This window comes from Rattus norvegicus, chromosome 1 (genome assembly GCF_036323735.1).
Source record: "Rattus norvegicus strain BN/NHsdMcwi chromosome 1, GRCr8, whole genome shotgun sequence".
NCBI classification, from domain to species: Eukaryota; Metazoa; Chordata; class Mammalia; order Rodentia; family Muridae; genus Rattus; species Rattus norvegicus.
Genome location: NC_086019.1, coordinates 43,895,873 through 43,913,555, shown reverse-complemented (window position 1 = coordinate 43,913,555; position 17,683 = coordinate 43,895,873). Strand labels below are relative to the sequence as shown.

The 17,683-nt window shown below is 41.8% G+C and overlaps 1 protein-coding gene across 9 annotated transcripts in view; it reads right to left on the bottom strand.

The window, feature by feature from the left end:
• Positions 1-9,101: 9,101 nt before the first annotated feature.
• Positions 9,102-17,683, bottom strand: part of Esr1 (estrogen receptor 1) — a 392,770-nt gene continuing 384,188 nt past the window's right edge. For 6 of the 9 annotated variants that reach the window (XM_017588797.3, XM_039101029.2, XM_017588795.3 and 3 more), the window contains 2 exons: positions 16,534-16,717; positions 9,102-13,514 (listed from right to left, as the gene is read on the bottom strand). In XM_017588797.3, coding sequence (XP_017444286.2) covers positions 13,280-13,514; positions 16,534-16,717 — 419 coding nt within the window. In that variant the 3' untranslated portion in view covers positions 9,102-13,279. 9 annotated transcript variants of the gene reach the window in all.

Here is a 17,683-nt window from a genome sequence, read left to right as displayed (position 1 = left end):
TCCCTGACATGCAAAAAAGCCAAGTCCTCTTCCAATACTCATCCTGAAATGAAAGCAAAGACAAGGCCAGAGAAGTGGGATCAAATACAGGCAGGGGATGGAGATCATGTCTAGCAAGTGTGTCTTTGTTTTCTGAGAATGTATCTCCTTTCCTTGTCACATGATTGATCATAGCTCCTGATTTGTGGCACAGCAGTGGGGTGCAGTTTTGAAGAGTGAGAGGGTGGAAAGAGACAGGCAGGAAGGTTTACAGGGTCTGGAGACAATTTTCTGCTTAGTCATATGCAACGCTGAGGAGCCAATTCGGGTCATGAGAGGAGATGTTTCGCTGAACGGCCACTGCAATTTTAAATTTAATAATACGTTGTGATAACTCTGGCTGTCATGCCTCCCGCCACCCAGATATAGTGAAATTGAAAAAGATTGGCTTTTATTCTACAGTCCCACTTTCTCACTTTCTTCTCCTGCACAGTTGCCTAGTATCCATCAGGACTCCAAGATAGACCGACCTTTTCGGGGACCCCTCTCCTTCAGGTGAATGAGCAATGCAGGCCAGTGGGCTCTGCCTGCAGCCATTATTGAGCAGCCTCTTGGGACTAAGGGCTGAGAAGCCGAACATAGCTGATAAAACAGTCAAGCAAAGTGAGCAGTGGGGAACATTTAATCAGATCTGAGGAAGCTGACTAGACTCAAATATAATCTTTCTTAACTATTAAGGGTGGTGGGGAAAATGGATCTCTCTCTCTCTCTCTCTCTCTCTCTCTCTCTCAACCTCTCTCTCTCTCTCTTTCTCTCTCTGCTGTGATATAAGCAAGAGGCCACAGTTGAACTTGAAGTCACAATTATATCACAATCTCTCCTCAACTTTGGCTGCAGGTGTTACTATTGAGGTAATGTATGGTCTCCCAAAACTTCAGACGCTAGACGTCATTAGAGCCTTGAGAATGGACTCCAGGTCAGACCCACGTCTGGTGAGACACGTTCTTGATAGAATTGCCAGATTCATAAGTGAGACTGCCAAGGAGCTTTTCAGAAGCAGTTGTAAACCAACTCCCAGCCTTGCACATCTCACCACCCGCCCCTGGTACCCAAACTTCCTGCTGAATGTTCAGCCTGACAGAATAACACAAGGGATGCCAAGTGTCCAGGGTCAACGGTTTATCAATCAGTCATTAGTGTCATTTGCAACCTTGTATCGGCACCACATTCACGGCAGGCTGGGCTTTCAGTACCAGATATTCCTACACAAGAGCCACTCAACTGTTCCCAATTGGCCATGATGGCAAGTGATATGAGCAAACTCCCATCCTCCCCTACAGCTCAATATCAGCTTCATCAGAAAACTTTCCAAAAGCCTGGATTTTTAATCTGAATTCTTGTGCTTTTGACCTGTCTGTGATAATTAAACTCAATTGTCAACTGAGTGAGATTCAAATCACTATTGAAACAAACCTGTGGATTTGTCTGGCAAAGGTTTTCTAGAGTAGATTGTGGTGAGAAAACATCCCCAAATGCATAGAGGACCACCGCATGGCTTGGAGACACGAATTGAATTAAAAGGAGAATGTGAGTTGAGGATCAGCATTTATCATTCTTTCTGACTGTAACCACCAGGCGATTTCAACTTCTGCCATACTAACTTCCTGCCATGATGGTGCATCCTCCAACTGTAAGCCAAAGTTCCTTACTCCTTAAGTGGATTTTCAGGTGTTTGGTTGCAGAACAAGAAAAGAAAACAACACACCACCCAATGTTGCTTGTTGGGGTTGCTTTGCTGTGTTGGTTCTGAGATGGGGACCACTGCATAGTCCAGCCTAGCTTTGAACACTTGTTCTCCCTGGACCTCCTGAATGGTGAGCCTAGGCAATGTCTCCACTCCATTCAGCTTTGCCACTGTTCCTTCATAGCAGTAGATCCCAGACTAATTATTGTAATATTTATGTGTCTAGTTTATTACTAGAATAAAACATAAATAACCAGTACACATAAATATAAATACTGTTGTAATATATAATCAAGGCTTTAATGTGTATTAAGACAAGCGCTATTTCTTTCTGCATGTGTCCATTTTAAAGATTGTTTTGTTTATATCTAATCCATGTTTGTGTGTGTGTGTGAGAGAGAGAGAGAGAGAGAGAGAGAGAGAGAGAGAGAGAGCTTGTCTGTGTGTACACCATGTGTGTACTCCCACTCATGGAGGCCAGAAAAGGGTGTCAGATCTCCTATAAGGAGGAATAGGTAGTTATGAGCTAGAAACTGAACCCAGGTTCTTTGCAGGAGTAAGGATCTCTTTATGGCTGAACCATCTCTATAGCCCTGAGTTCATTGTGTCTTCAAAAAAAATAATCAATATTTTACTTGCAAAAGATCCGCTTGTTTTCCAAAGAAATTTAACAATCTCCTATCTCTCTTTCAATCTACATCCAATTTTTATGTACCTTTCTATGGTTTCCTTAATTCTATTTTAATCTATGTGTTCATAATAGTTGGATTACATTTTTATAGATTAAAGAAAACATCCCAGTGCATATAGACCACATGTTCTATATAATTAATCATTGATAGGTATTTAATCTGGTTCCGTGTCTTGTTGCTACTTACACATTATAATTAGGGCTATTTTTGTAATTCCACAATTAGCATTATTACCTGTCCTTATTAGACAAGTCCTTATTTGTGTATTCATCTTCACTATGCTGAATATTTTTGTTTCTCTGTACTGTGTATATCAGAGATTTACAGCCTGGTGTTAGGGGATGTATATAGACAGAAAAGTGGTTACTATAGTAACGATAATTAGCATTGCTATCATCTCCCATAGTGACGTTTTGTGTGAACCAGAGCAGCTGGTTCCAAGTGCAACACAATTCTATTAGCTTCCCTCCTAATGCCGACATTCACTTCTAAATGTTTGTCTGTGTCTGCTGTAGTGAATCCTTCAGCCCTCCTGTCTCCCCAGCCCCTCCCCTCTTCTCCCTTGCCTTCTGTTCTGTCTTTGTGTATTTACCACAGTGTGGGTGGGCCCGAGGGACCCTATGCGAGGTGAAAGAAGTCATCTTTTTCCCCATACATTGTTCTCCCGCTGGCGTGTGCTAAGTTGTACTGCAGTAATACCCTTTGCTTACAGAGGCTCTACTGAATCAACAAGCATGTACAATCTCCTAATGATACATTTAAAGAAATCCTGCCATATTACTTCTTCAAAACTCATGATGAATGGCAGTCTCACCCTCCATGGGGACTCAGCCTTCTTGTTTCCTTGAAATCTCCATACATGGAAGCAGTGCTTTTCAAACCACAAAGTCTTCATCAAAACTTCAATACTCATAATGCGCACACCAGAATCTTTCAGGAAATGTTAAAGATTTAGAACACTGGGCCGCAATTCCAACCAATCAAACCCTGCTCACCAGGGATTCATTTTGTTTGAAATTAGTTTGTCATTTTCCAGAAGAAAAGACAGTTGTCTCTGAACCAATCAAGAACAAAACACAGATGCCTCTTCTGTTACTGCTGTCTTTTGCAGCAACCTAGGTGTCTTCTGCAGGGGGCTTCTTGGACGGATTACACTGCACACTCAGTATCTACTATGGTGCAACTATTTTGTTCTTTTTGAAATTTTATGTATTATTATTGTGTGTGTCTGTGTGTATGTCTGTGTGTATGGTGTGTGTGTGGTGTGTATATGTGTGTATGTGTGATGTTTGAGTGTATGTGTATATGGGTGTATTTGTGCATGAGTGTATGGTATGTGTCTGTGTGTATGTATACGGTGTATGTATATGTATATGCATGTGTGTATGGTATATGTGTGCATGGTATGTGTGTATATGGTGTGTGTATATATGGTGTATGTGTGTATGTATTTGGTATTTGTGTGTATGCATTTGGTATTTGTATGTATTTGGTATTTGTGTGTATTGTGTGTAAGCATGTGTGTATTTATGTACGTATGTATATGTGTGAATGGTGTGGGGGTGTGTGTGTATATGGTGTGTGCCTCTGTGTGTGTGTGTGTGTGTGTGTGTGTGTGTGTGCATATGCATGCCACAGTACATGTGTGATCAGTGGAAAAGTCTATGGAATTGGTTCTTTCCATCTTTAGGTGTTTTCCAGGCATCTGCTCCAATGCATCAATTAGAAGATGCCTACTGTGGTGTTTTCAGGTATGGTTCGTATTGCTCATGTGTTTGAACGCTTGGTTCATGAGAAGTAACACTATTAGCAGGTATGACCTTATTGGAGTAGATGTGGCCTTGCTGGAAAAAGTGTGTTAGTGGGGAGGCAGGGTTTGAGGTTTCAGTCTCCTCTTTGCTGCCTGAAAGATTAAGATATAGAACTCTCTGCTCCTCTTCCAACCCCATGTCTGCCTGCCGGCCACCATGCTTCCCATGATGGTGATAATGGACTAAACCTCTGAACCTGTAAGCCAGCCCCAATTAAATGTTTTCCGTTGAAAGAGTTGCCTTGGTCATGGTGCCTCTTCACAGCAGTAAAACCCTAAGGCCCCTACTGTACATTATTACATTCAAACAAAATCTGAAATAGTTTATATCATATGATTCCAATTCTATAGACACATGCTGTGTGTGTGTGTGTGTGTGTGTGTGTGTGTTGTATTCATCACACAAGACAAGGTAATCAGTACAGACATAGTTGAGGTACAAACCTTAGCAATGTGACTGAATTCACAGAAAATACACATAATGCTTTTATAGTTTAAATTTGACAGGGAGCATAATTTGGTTTTTAAATCCAAGTTGCTGTTATAATGATGACAAATTGAAAAGACAATGGAAAACATCTTTGTTCTTACACAGGAGGTATTTGATTTGTTTTTCAGTTTAGAAGAAACTTTTTGATGTACTCCAAATAAATGGTGACCGGCCATTTATTAAAAGTCTCAGAACACACTGGGTGGTGATGATGTACTCCTTTAATTCCAGCACTTGGGTGGCAGAAGCAGGTGAATTTCTGTGAGTTTCAGGTTAGCCTGATCTACAGAACAAGTTCCAGGACACCTGAAGCTATGCAGAGAAACACTGTCTCAAGCAAAACAAAACAAAAACACTCAGGACCCTAACAATACTTCCAGGTGCTCACCAGAATACTTGGTTGGTTTTAAAGTGTTGGCACAAAGTAGGTGAAAATGATGGATTTTGGAAAGTAAAGTCCACCAAACACTGAATCCCTGAAGAAGTGTCCAGAAAGAGAAGTCAACTGGGCAAAACCATGGAGTTTTAGCCACCCTCCCCCACCAACCACAGTTGGCTGCTAGAAGGTGCTACCCCCAAACTCCAGAACGATCACAGGGGAAGGAGCAGAGATATTGGAGGTGGCCCAGAAGTCCTACCAAAGCCTGCCCTGGTGCCTTTCTTTCTAGACACAGGTACTACACATTCAACCTGCTTTAGCCTTGGGTTCTGGTCCTCTGCTGGCTGATACACACTCTCCTCATGATTGCCTCCATCACTCCCCAGACCTCACCCTAACTGGAATGAGGGAACAAATGATTTAGATTTTTTTGGAAAAGATTGCCTTGGCCAACAATCAGAGAAAGTGCAGTCTATAGCATGTGCTCTGAAGCCCAGACACTTCTTAGTCATGCAATCAGCGAATGACTCAGCCTTTCTGCTCCCTGGTCTCCTCCTCTGTAAGTGGGATAATCATGGTTTGCTCTGAGTGTGTCTGCTATGTCGGAACAATGCAAGACAAGTGCCAGGTGATGGCCTTGAGTTGCGTTTGTTTTTCTTTTAGTTTTAGATTGATTTTGCTAATGGAAACTGGGGGACACTGGCTCTTTCCAGTCTTGTAGATTTTTTTAAATGATTACTTGTGTGTGTGTGTGTGTGTGTGTGTGTGTGTGTGTGTGTGTGTGTGTACCATGTGCATGCCTGCAGGCCTGTCCCAGAGAAGGAGGGAATCATATTCTCCAAACCTGTAGTTTATGGTCAAAGATGGATTATTTTTAGGGCTTGCTGAGGTATGATCTGAAATAATAATTTTATAAGTCACCCTAATTCGTAATTTATTCTCCTTGGAGAATTATTAGAAACTCCTTGCAGGGAACTAAGGAGATAGTTCAGTTCCTAATGCACGAGTACCTGAGTTCAGTTTCAGCTCCCACTTTAAAAGCCACCTGAGATCACCTACTTTTATAATCCTGGCAATAGAAAGGCAGAGGCGGGCCGATACGTTGGCCTCACTGGCAAACCAGCCTTATCTGGAGCTCATGACCAAGCCTCAGAGGCTGGCCTATGCCAGGCATCCCAAGGGAAAGGGCTCCCTGCAGAGGTGACCCAACTCCTGCAGCCCTACTGCTGACAGCATGCATGCTTTTGCCTGTTCTCCTTCCCATCAGCCTGTGGGCTGAGGCCCTAGGTGTTCAATCATGTTCTTTCTGCTTGTAAATGTGGAAATACTCTGGGCATTTTACAGCTTTCAACTCCGCTGAGTCTGAATCTAATTTGAGAACTCCATCAGCCCATAAAAACGTTTACCAGCTCACAAACCTTTCACTGGCTATGCCCAGAATCATTGATGTCTCAATGAAAAGGCAGCTGATGACAGGTTAGAGTATAGCGGGGGCCTAAGAGCACACAGTGTGTTCTCACAGTCCCGAGATCCCTGCCTGTCCTGCAATGGGTGGATAGCTGCCACTTGGCAAAGGCCCAGAGTTGGCTACTTGGTGCTGCTTTCTTTGCTTCCAGCCTGGCTGGACCACTGATATTATCGCTTCTATTTTCATTCTTAAGAAAATGTTTGCCACATCCCATCTTTGCCTTCACCCTCTTTCTTCGTAGTCACCTACAAGGGGTTGTCTTATAAGTGCCAAGCAGATGCCCAGTGGCTGGATCCTGAGCCAGCAGATAGGAGGACTTAGTCTTAGACTACTGAGGGCCGCTGAGCCTGGTCCTGATACTGACACATTCTCAAAGAGGCACTGCTGTGACAAGAAGCCTAACCCTCAGTCTTCAAAGTCTAGGATATGGCTGGAGACAGTTCTTCCTAGTACACTGGACCAGAGATAAAACTATTTGGTCACCTTCGCCAAGGGCAGACAGGAAGATGAGGGATAACCTCTGAATCCAAAAATCTAAACGCAAGGGAAACCATGTGTGCTCCCATCTCTCCAGCATGCCAAGGATAGAGCATTTAGCCTCCTGTCCACTGTGGCACACTGTTTTTTTGTTTTTTGTTTTTGTTTTTTTTTTGAAGAAGTGTGTATTGCCTTCAAAGTTCACTGATGATTTCTTTATACTCATGATTGTAAAACCTGTTTAAGAACAAAATCCACAGTCTATGTATACTCTTTCAGTTGCCCCTACAGAGCTCAAAGTGTGAGGGGGAGAGGGGAGACTTCCTGTCACTTGGGTGTTAAATGCAGGAAGAGTCATCTCATATCTGCCATTCACTAGATCTGCAACTCTGGCAAAGTCACACAAATGTGTTAAGCCTCAGGTTTCTCACCTGCAAAGTAAGGATAACTGTATTTTCACTGTTGGGAGAGAGCTGTAAAGAGGACCAGGAAATAGGGTCAGAAGCAGAGTGAAGCTCACTTGGAACCTCAGTGGGGAGGGGGGCTGGGAGGGTAAGGTTAGGGGGGAGGATTTGGGGGGGCAGAGGGTTTATTTATTCTCAGACTAGCAAGGAGTGTCAGTTGTCAGTTGTGTCTCCGATGTGAAGGACTTTCTTTCCTCTGTGCTTTGCTTAGTTGCTGTCTGTTCCATGCAAAGTGCCTCCTATGACAAGGAGTTCCCCCATCCTTTCCTTCCACCAGACACCCAGACAACTTGGAGATAGTTCCATTAAATGACTTGTCTCATCTTGAATGGACATCATCCCTCTTTCTTATCCCTTCTCATTCTGCAGTAACCACAGTGTATCACTTTGTGTGTGAAGGAACACTTTGTGTGTGAAGGAATTACTTTTAAGTTCACACCCATGGTCACTTACAGTGTCACAAATAGTGAAGAAAACAGCGTGTTGCCTTGCCTGGGTCATACATTCTGTATTTTCAGACATTGTACCATCAAACCTTAAGAAGGTATCTTGGGATTCTGAGTCAGTGTGTGAGCTGAATGAGTCCTCAACCCACGCATTACCATCGTCACATACCCTATTAGAAGATTGCACTATTCCACAGATACTCAAAGATTCAAAACACTGCTGAACAGGGGCAGTGACAAGGGATCTTACAAGGCACTGGTGTAGGTCTCTTGGGATCCCAGTTAGTTCCCTGGCAGGAAGGTTACTATCAAGGAGGTAAACTGTCCTCTCTAAGCTCTCTGGTTCTCCAGTTCACTATGGAACCCTTCTTGTCCTCAATCCTACTATGATGTCATCTGCCATGACACTTTTGTCCCAGCTTCCACCACATTTCTTAGATTCTCCACCTTCAGAGCTAAGTAAATTTTACTGTGTTGGTTACTTGGCCTCAAGTGTTTCATCATAGCAATGCAGAGTGGACTGATTCACACTTACAAGTCAAGAAACTGGGAATACAGATTTTGTTGTAAGTGTAAATGTAAAACCCTAAGAATAATGGTTTCAATTGGGCAAGCTAGCTGCAGAGTGTGTTTGTACCTGGTGTTGCCTTTTAGTATGTCTCAATCCCCTCTTCCCCTTTCATCAGCTAAATCATAGAGATGGCATAGAAAAGTGACATTGTTGGTAGCTCTGAGAAAGAAAGGGTATCATAAAATGGGAACCTTGACTTGCCTTCGGAGTAGGGGGGAAATTTTTAGGGTAATTATTGCTGTGCTAGAACATGCATCCATGTACTCACCTAATTATAATAAGTTATCTGAAGCTCTCTTTAAATAAGTACCCCACTTGATCCTCACACTCATTCCATGCAAACTAAATGTTGATTAATTGACAATGATCTTAAAATTTGCCTATTGTGGAGATCCAAACTAAGGCTGAGTCACTGTAATATTAGTATCCCTACCTCTTAACTTGGTACCAGGTAAATGGGGAGGTCTTGGCATTTAAACTCACTGTACTCTCTACAGATCCTTGAATCCCTTTGCTTTCATTTGGTTGGCAATGAACTATCAGCAAGAAACAGAGCATTAAAAAAATAATAACACAACCTGTTGCCTTTATTTTATTTTTATTTGAACATCAAATATGTTTATAGAAGATGGTTTACAGGTGCTTGAGCATCCCACTGGATTCTCTACCATTTCAAGGTGCAAAAGAGGCTTACAGTGTGTTTCATTAAACAAAGCAAAGCTGCGACAAAACAGGATCACATCAATAGTAGTATGCATCAGAAGAGTGTAGTAATCCATCAAACACAATTGGGCATCTGTGCCTTTCCTCAAAAAGAACAAGAGCTCTACACTGAAGAATATGTAGTGCACAAGAAGCATTGTTTGTAGGCTGTGAAGGAACATAAACTGGCATAATGTCACTTATTAATTCAAGTCTCGATGACCTATGACCTCTCTGTGAATACAAAGGGGTCCAATGTCTTAGGCACCTGCTCATGGGACTGTATGTTTATTTCCAGGGTGCACAGCTCCATACAAAGACACTAAAGATGGGTTTGGAACATGGCAGCATTTACATATTTGAAAAAGTTCAGGCACATTCGGATACAAAAGAAAGGGGGGAAATGCAAATAGAAATTTCTCTTAAGTCTCTGAAACACAGTGCAAAATTGAGACAGCCATAATCACTTAGAACGTGAGTCTAACAGACGTTACAAAGAGACTACACTTTAATTTAAATGGATAAGATATGAAGCTAGAAATGGAGCATACTCACACTAATGAAAAGATGGATGTTTGGGACCAAAGTTAAATTTGTTTGCTCCAGTTGAAAGAGCAAATTTTCATGGAGTTAATCTAGGAAGTTCGCAGTGTATCAACCTCCCAAGATTTGTACCAAAGAGGATCATGGTTGCCTTATGTGCTACTCTATGACTCTATTTACCTTTAAAAGACTTAGGTTCCCAAGCAGGTCTAACTAAGAGTATTAGACATTACTATGGTCCTAGTGATCATTCTCAGTATCTCAGTACATCTCAGAGGTTCAAGGTATGAATAAGAGATTTGTAATTGACTTCATGCAGGTGTATGGGTAACTCCAAACCAATGGGTGGAGTCAATGACCTTTCAATGTATAAGACTTCAAAGTATGGACACCACAATATGATTAAAAAGAAATTATCAGTAAGTTGCTTATTTGGTCAGCCCCAAAGTCATAAGATACAGGCATGGAAAATCATATCTTTAATATTACCAGGGAAATCTATCAAAGACACAACTTCCTTGGGGTCTAGACTTTGTTCGTCACCTACATTGATAGGGTCATTTCTTTGGATGACCAGAATCAAATTGGCAAGCTAAGCAATGGCTAAAAGAAACATAGGCAGACCCCATGTTGGATTTTTCTTTGGATTTCACTGCTGCCGCTAAACTCTTCCTTGGAACTCAAGCTGCCATTTTGGAAATGGCTGCCAACGGAGATAGTTATTATTTTATTACAGTGCAGACAGAAGTGAAATTCTGAAACCTGGGACATATTCAGGGTGCCAGAATAATTTCCATACTCTTTATTCTCATCTCCCCACCTGTTATTCAAATTCCCACATCTCCCTACGCACCTCATGCTGACTCTTAGGGTAGATTATAACATTCAAATTTTAAATTACCTCCAGGTGAGGGGAAAGTCCAGGTACGCCTCTCTATCATGTCCCCAATGCCCCAACATGATAGCAGCTGAAAGATGTCAGCTGATCAAAATTGGCACTTCAAATAAGGATAAAGATATTTCCAAACATTGTTTGAAACTCGTGGGCTAACACTTCAGCTGTCTGATATTCTCTGCCCATTTCAAACTTATTATCATAACACGAATACAAACACAGTAGATGGGATAATGTGAAACCCTCCACTAGAGTATTGTTTGGATTTAGCTGGTATTACATCATCTAAAGTCCTAGAAGGTTTTTTTTTTAATTTTTGTTTTTATTTTTGTAAAAGAAAAATCTCAGTATAAACATTAAAAAGAACCCACTGACCCATTAGCTACTGTCCAAAAATATTACTACTGATATTTTGGTAAAAGCAAAATTAGCTGCCCTGAATAATTTTCCTTCTCAGGCATAATCTCTGCTACATAAGATTGTCTGTCATTCAACATCCAACAATAGGCATGTGGATTAGTGCTATTTTGTCTACTGTGGATACAAAAGTTGATATGAAATGTGATCTTCATTTAAATGAAAATCACCAGGCTTTAGGCATTAATAACTGCATACATGACACAGTAGTTTGAAAAGTCTACAAAAAAGAAAAAAAAACCTAAATATTTTCCCTTGGTTTTTGCAATGTTAACCCAATCAAATTAAAACCCAGAACAGAACTATTACATTCAATTGTCCAAAAACAAGCAATTAAATTTCAACAAAAAATATATATTATACTATGTAAGGTGCTTCTTAAACATACACAAACAAAAGAGTTAGGTTCTTAAACACATTCTTAAAGCAGATACATAAAATTGTCCCAGAATTTGATGAACAAGGATGAGGAATTAAAAAAAATAAAAAGAAAGAAAAAAATGGCTGTCCCAATTTCTCACTTCTTTGGTAGTCAGTTAACTGGGAGAGCAGAAATTAATGGAACCCACCATTCCAAATAGGACAGAACAAGAGAAGCCTAGCCATTCACCTAGGTTGTTGATTAACCCATCACATCTCAATGGAGTTCAGGAATGTGTTCATGAAGTCAGGAATGGACCCAAACTTTCCTTTTGGTTAGGAAAAGGAAGAAATCCTTAGTTGTCCTAGAGAGACCAAGACACCAGAAGTCTTGGGTGGATGTGGCTAGAGTAAGCCTTTCTTTTTATCCCCTGTTGAAAGGACTCTCATGATCTAATTCTGGTCTTCCTCTCTGACTTATGAAATTTAAGAACATGAACTGTGTCAGGGAAGGAATTTTTCTCCCTAAGGCCTTACTAGCTGGTTTTTGGATGAGTTTTAAATAGTTAAGGACACTCTACTCTGAACAACTTCTTAGCAGCTTGAGTCATGTATGTCCCAAGACCTTGCCCCAATGCCTTTCCTCAAGCTTCTGGAGCATCTATAGGAACACAGGTATCTACTGTCAGCTCTTTCCAATCAGGTTCATACCTGAAATGTAAATGAAGCCAGACCATGTATCACAGGCAGCCTCACTGTGCATTGGGGGACCTGTGAAGCTATGGCCCTGGCCAGGTCATTCTCCAGGTCTTACTTTTCTTCGTGTTCGCATTCCTCTGAGTCACAGTCACTGTCCATGTATTTGCTCCCTGGGCCCAAGAATAAAACTAGAAAAAAACCAAAAAAAGTATCATCAACTTGCAGATTCATTGTGACTGCCCTTGGTTGATCTACATGGTAACAATTTAGGGCAATTCACATCAGGGAAGAGACATCCTGTGCTGAAGAATGTTAGATTCACTGGAACAGGTCCCCAAGCTGCCTTTATTGCAAGCCCCAGAGGCAGAAGTCTATTATAAAATGAAAATCAAATAAAATCAATACACCTTACAGCCCTCATAAAAGAGAGTAATTCATTCCAGGGTATTAACTGAAACTGACTTTCTGGTTCCCACAAGTCATGGGAAGTAAGAATTGTCTAGAACCCATGATGTATGTATGTCAGCAGCTGACCCTTTAGAAGCCAGAAGGTGGACTGTATTAAGTTGGCATGGTCTTGACAACTGGGGGAATCTTCCTTTCCTGTGTGCATCGTGTATTCCTATAGGGGCTCAAGATTTCCCTTTAATAAAGTCATATGTTGCTATAGAATGCAAGAGGGTGCTATAAGGAACCCATGAGATACCTTTCTCAATGGCTTCAATTAAAAGAGCCACTTTGAAGTCTTTGCTGAGGCTTACTCTTGGAGCAATTATGAAGTGCTTATTAGAGGTGAAATGTTTACTCTCTAGGCTTGGGTCTCAACAAGTAGCTTCAATGCAGTTATCTCAATTCATTCATGAAGACTGAAGACTACAGGAATCCTCATAGTTAGTGATGTAGCAAAGGGAGGAAAGAGAGCTGGTACCAAAATTTAGCCCTGGAATCCCTTTTGGCTGTTCCTAACAGAAGACATGCCACTAACAACTGATCAAGGAAATGAATGGCCACTCGTACTAGAAAGCCACTGGTGGTGGATGCATGCCAGAGTGTACGCAGGAGACAGAATTCTGCTAAAGTCATACAGGACATGGGTAAAACGTTTCAGGGATTCGCAGAACCTTGTGGGGAGCCTGGGAGTTCTCAGATGGTGTTGGGGAAGCCCTCTGCTTCCGGGGGGATGTAGTAGGTTTGTAAGGAATGTGCTGAAGTGGAGCTGGTGGTGGTCAGCTGGCTCTGGCTAGGCTCCTCCGGGGGCACTCCCATGCGACTGGCGGGGGCATGAAGACGATGAGCATCCAGCATCTCCAGCAGCAGGTCATAGAGAGGCACGACATTCTTGCATTTCATGTTGTAGAGATGCTCCATGCCTTTGTTACTGGAGGGGAAGGGACACAGAGGGAACTATGTTAGACCATGGCTTAAACCCCCAAGATAGCTGAAATTCTTAGGAGGATGAAGTAAGAGAAACTCTGAAGGCACTTCTGAGTCACTTTTTAAACCTATTAAGGATTTGTCATAAGATAACAATTGTAGAAGCTTAGGGGCTTCAGAGACCCCAGACGGGGACATGTGTCCATGTGTCTTTATTTCCTCCATCCTATAAGGGCACCCCATCCCCAATCATGTTCTTCCTCCAGCTTCTTTCAGTGCGTTTTCTGTGCATTTTTCTCTCTATAATGTAACTTGAATGTTACATTTTTCTCTCTATAATGTTGAATGTCAACTTGACAAGCTCTAGATATCTGTGGATGTCTACAGAATTGTTTCTAGATTACATTGATTGAGGTTGAAAGACCCACCATAACACTGGAGACATCATTATACAAGCTGGGGTCCTTGCCTGAGCTTTTCAGTGGCTTCCTATAATATTCAGAGAATAAAAATCAAATTTTCTATCCAGGCTCTCTGAGGACCGAATGACCTGCCTTCATCTCCCTCACAGAGAGTACCTTGAGTGTCATCCTGCATGGATTCTCAGTCACTGGTCTTTGACCTTCTCTTTAATGGAATGAAGACCCACAGAGACCTAGAGAATGAGACATTCTGTTCTCTTTACTGGAATGAATTTCCATGGAGTCTTCTAATACCTTTTGTGACCAAAAGACCTTTGTGGCTCCATGGCAATGGATCAGACCCTATTGTTTAGGTGTTTCCTTCCACATGACCCTAACTTCTACCATTGCCCAGAACAGTAATGCTGCTCACAAGAGGAAATGGGAGAAAGGGGGGAGAGAAGAATGCGGGCAAATGGCTCTTCTCTTCTTCCTCTTTGCCCTCTCTACCATGTAGGTGGTGAAGGCAGGAAATCATAACTCTTCCATGGCTTGAAAATTTTAATGATAAGTATGTCTCTGGGTGTGATAGAACATGCCTGGAATCTGAGTGCTTGGGAGTAGAGTAGGGTAAACATTTCAAATTTAAGGCTAGCCTAGCTTGTCTGGTGTTTTCTAGGCTAGCCTCAACTGTACAGTGAGAACTCATCTCAAAATAACCAAAATTAGAATAAAACAAACTAGACTCTAGCTGTGTCTATCATGAACAGGTAGAACTAAGAAAATGTCCTGATAATATTTATGTTGCTTATGATAACGAGCCAGCTCAGGTTTGATCTGTGCCACAAACACATGAGAACCATCAAGTACTGAAATCCAAACTCAATCACATGTTTAAGTGTTACTTGGGGTTTTTATGTGTGTGTTGTTGTCGTTTCGGTTTTGGTTTTTTTCTTCCTTTAATTTAAAACACCATTCGTACTTAGTGCTCCGACTCTGTCATTGTCTTTCTCCAACCATCTAATGAATCACATTTATAGTCAGATAAAATCTGAAATCTGAAAATGTTAAATTACTTATGCTATGGCCCTAACCTATGACTAGGGTGATGCTAACAGCACAAGAATTCTATGATTCAGATTGGCTGCAGGGAGCCAATCTGGACAAAAAGAGTGTTTTGTATTGGGATATGAGTGTGTATGAATGACACAGAGTACAGAGAGACTCAAACCTTTGAGTAAAATAGTCATGTCTCCTTCATATTTCACAATTGAAAAGCTCTCTGTCTTGCCATATCCTTTATAATACATTGTCAGTAACAGCAGCCATGGCAAGTGTTTATTGCCTGCTAGTGCTAATAACCCAAGTGCATAATGGGTTTGTAAACTCATAGAGTCCCTATCAACAACTGAAAATACTCAGAGGCGCCATGTGCTTTCTATAAATCCCTTCAAGGATATATAATCATATTTTCTTCAAGGGGAACTTACTCTCTCAGAAAGTTATTTTGGTAGCACTATGCTCTTCTGAGCTAGTCTCTGCTTCCTTCTCTAGGATATCATCAGAAGAAAGAGAAGAGAAAAAGTAGATATGTTTTCCTTGAATGTGACCCCCTACTTGTGGCCCACTATCTAGCTAGCATATGAGACTTACCACATTATCTTGCTTAGATGATAAAACATTACTAGACATGACATAAAGTGTTAAGCTGGTTTTGCTCAAATGGGCTGAATTTCTTGGGTCTCGATGCAAGGGTGGGGCTTGATGCAAGCCTGCTACCGGTGTCACAGAGAGGTATAAGTGAGCCCAACTGAGACCCTCAAGGACACCCAGTCAATCTTCAGCCAGCAGTAGTGCTATATACATGACTTAAAGAACAGCCACTGTGGCATAACTTCAATTATGAAGGACACACAAAAAGATAATTATGAAAGACTGCATCACAAGGAATAACAGAAAAAATAAAAAACAAAGGGTGACATGCTTTTAATGAAAAGCAACAGGAAACCCCTGGAGGATTTACGTAGGGAGATGACATGTCTCTTCTCATTCTCATCTCAATGATATTGATTGATTTTAAAGTGAGCACTCTGCTTGCTTCATAGGGGATGCAATAGAACAGATTGAGATTAAGAAGCATGTTAGGTGACAGATTACAATAAGGACAAAGGAGGTCACAAGAAGGCTTTGATAGCTATGGACTCATCAATGTTGACTCTGCATGTACTTTTTTTTCTAAGCCCAGGGCTCACTCGTTCAGCATTCCCTGGTGTAGGTCAGTAAGTTATAATGCCAGAACCATAACAGATGTGTCTGAAGCCTTGAGAAATGGCTTATGCTCAGCGATACCCTTTGATTGACATGTCTCTTCTCATTGAATGTGTTTTAAACTACCAGTGCATATCCCTTCCTCTAGGGTACCCTCTCTAATGCTTGACTAATGCTTCAGGCAGGTTCTGTGCTCCCTCTTCTGTCCTCCTTTAGCCTTTTGGTTCAGACATTTTTTTTTCGAAGTTACTTTGCCTACTGAGCAGCCTGTCCTGCTTCAGGGAGCAGCCAGTTGCACAGAGAAGGTTAGGTCAGCATCTTTTATCTCTACTGCAGGACTGAGGGCTGCTGTACCTCATGTGCCGGATATGGGAAAGGATGAGGAGGAGCTGGGCCAGACGGCGATGCTGTTGCTGCAGAGTCAGGCCAGCTTTGGCCATCAAGTGGATCAAAGTGTCTGTGATCTTGTCCAGGACTCGGTGGATGTGGTCCTTCTCTTCCAGAGACTTCAAGGTGCTGGATAGAAATGTGTACACTCCTGAATACATGGAGAGAACGAGAAAGAGAGAGAGATTCAAAAGGGACATGGTCATGGAGACAGAAGCAGTCCTGGGATGTTATGATGAACCAGGGAGCTTCCTCTGACACTTCTACAACACTGAAAATACAGTGGACATATTTGTCACATTTGAAAAGAGATTGTGTGGCATTCTTCATGAATATGCACATCTTTCCACTTCAAGAAGCCAAGATGGCCTCTTGTGCCTAATCCAAGATTCTCTAAAAAGGAAATTGATATTGCAGCTATAATGGTGGCATGACTGTCTCTACTGAATAGTATGTGACATGGGTGTGGCCAGAAGACTTTAGGAATAGCTGTTTTTCCTGTCAGGCAAGTATGTCTTCCCTTGACCTTCTACGGCCTCTGCAAAAGATAAGCTGGGCAGAGCTCTTCATGATGATCATTTCCTCTCAACAGCAACAGTCCCTGAGTTAGGCCATTAGAGCCCTCCTCTAGGGAGAGAAGCAAGGAGGCTGTGAGGAGCACTGAGGATGATGGGAAGGAGCACTAAGAATGATAGGAACATGGGAGGGAGTATGGTGCTCTCAGATCTCTCAACTCCACTTGCCCTCTCTGGTAGAAATAAGCTCCTCTAACCTAACTACATGACCTTACAGGGTACACATGATGCTGGATTACCAGGAGTATTAGGATAATACAGCAGTGTGGGTTCATGCTTTCTCTGCTCATCCTGCTGAATAGGTCTCATAACTATGGGCACCTTCATGTTTAAAAGCTCTGGGGTGTTATTGCTCGCTGACATAAAGGCTGACAAGTGACAAGTTGTGACAAGTGACAACCTGAGGGTTGAAAATGAAGAAAATCTATACTAAGGAACTTACAGTAAACAGTCGTGATTGCCCAGAGTAGAAGATGGCCACGCTTAAAACAAATAAAACAACAGAACAAGACTGGCCCAAATCTTGGCTGGTGTGGATTTCA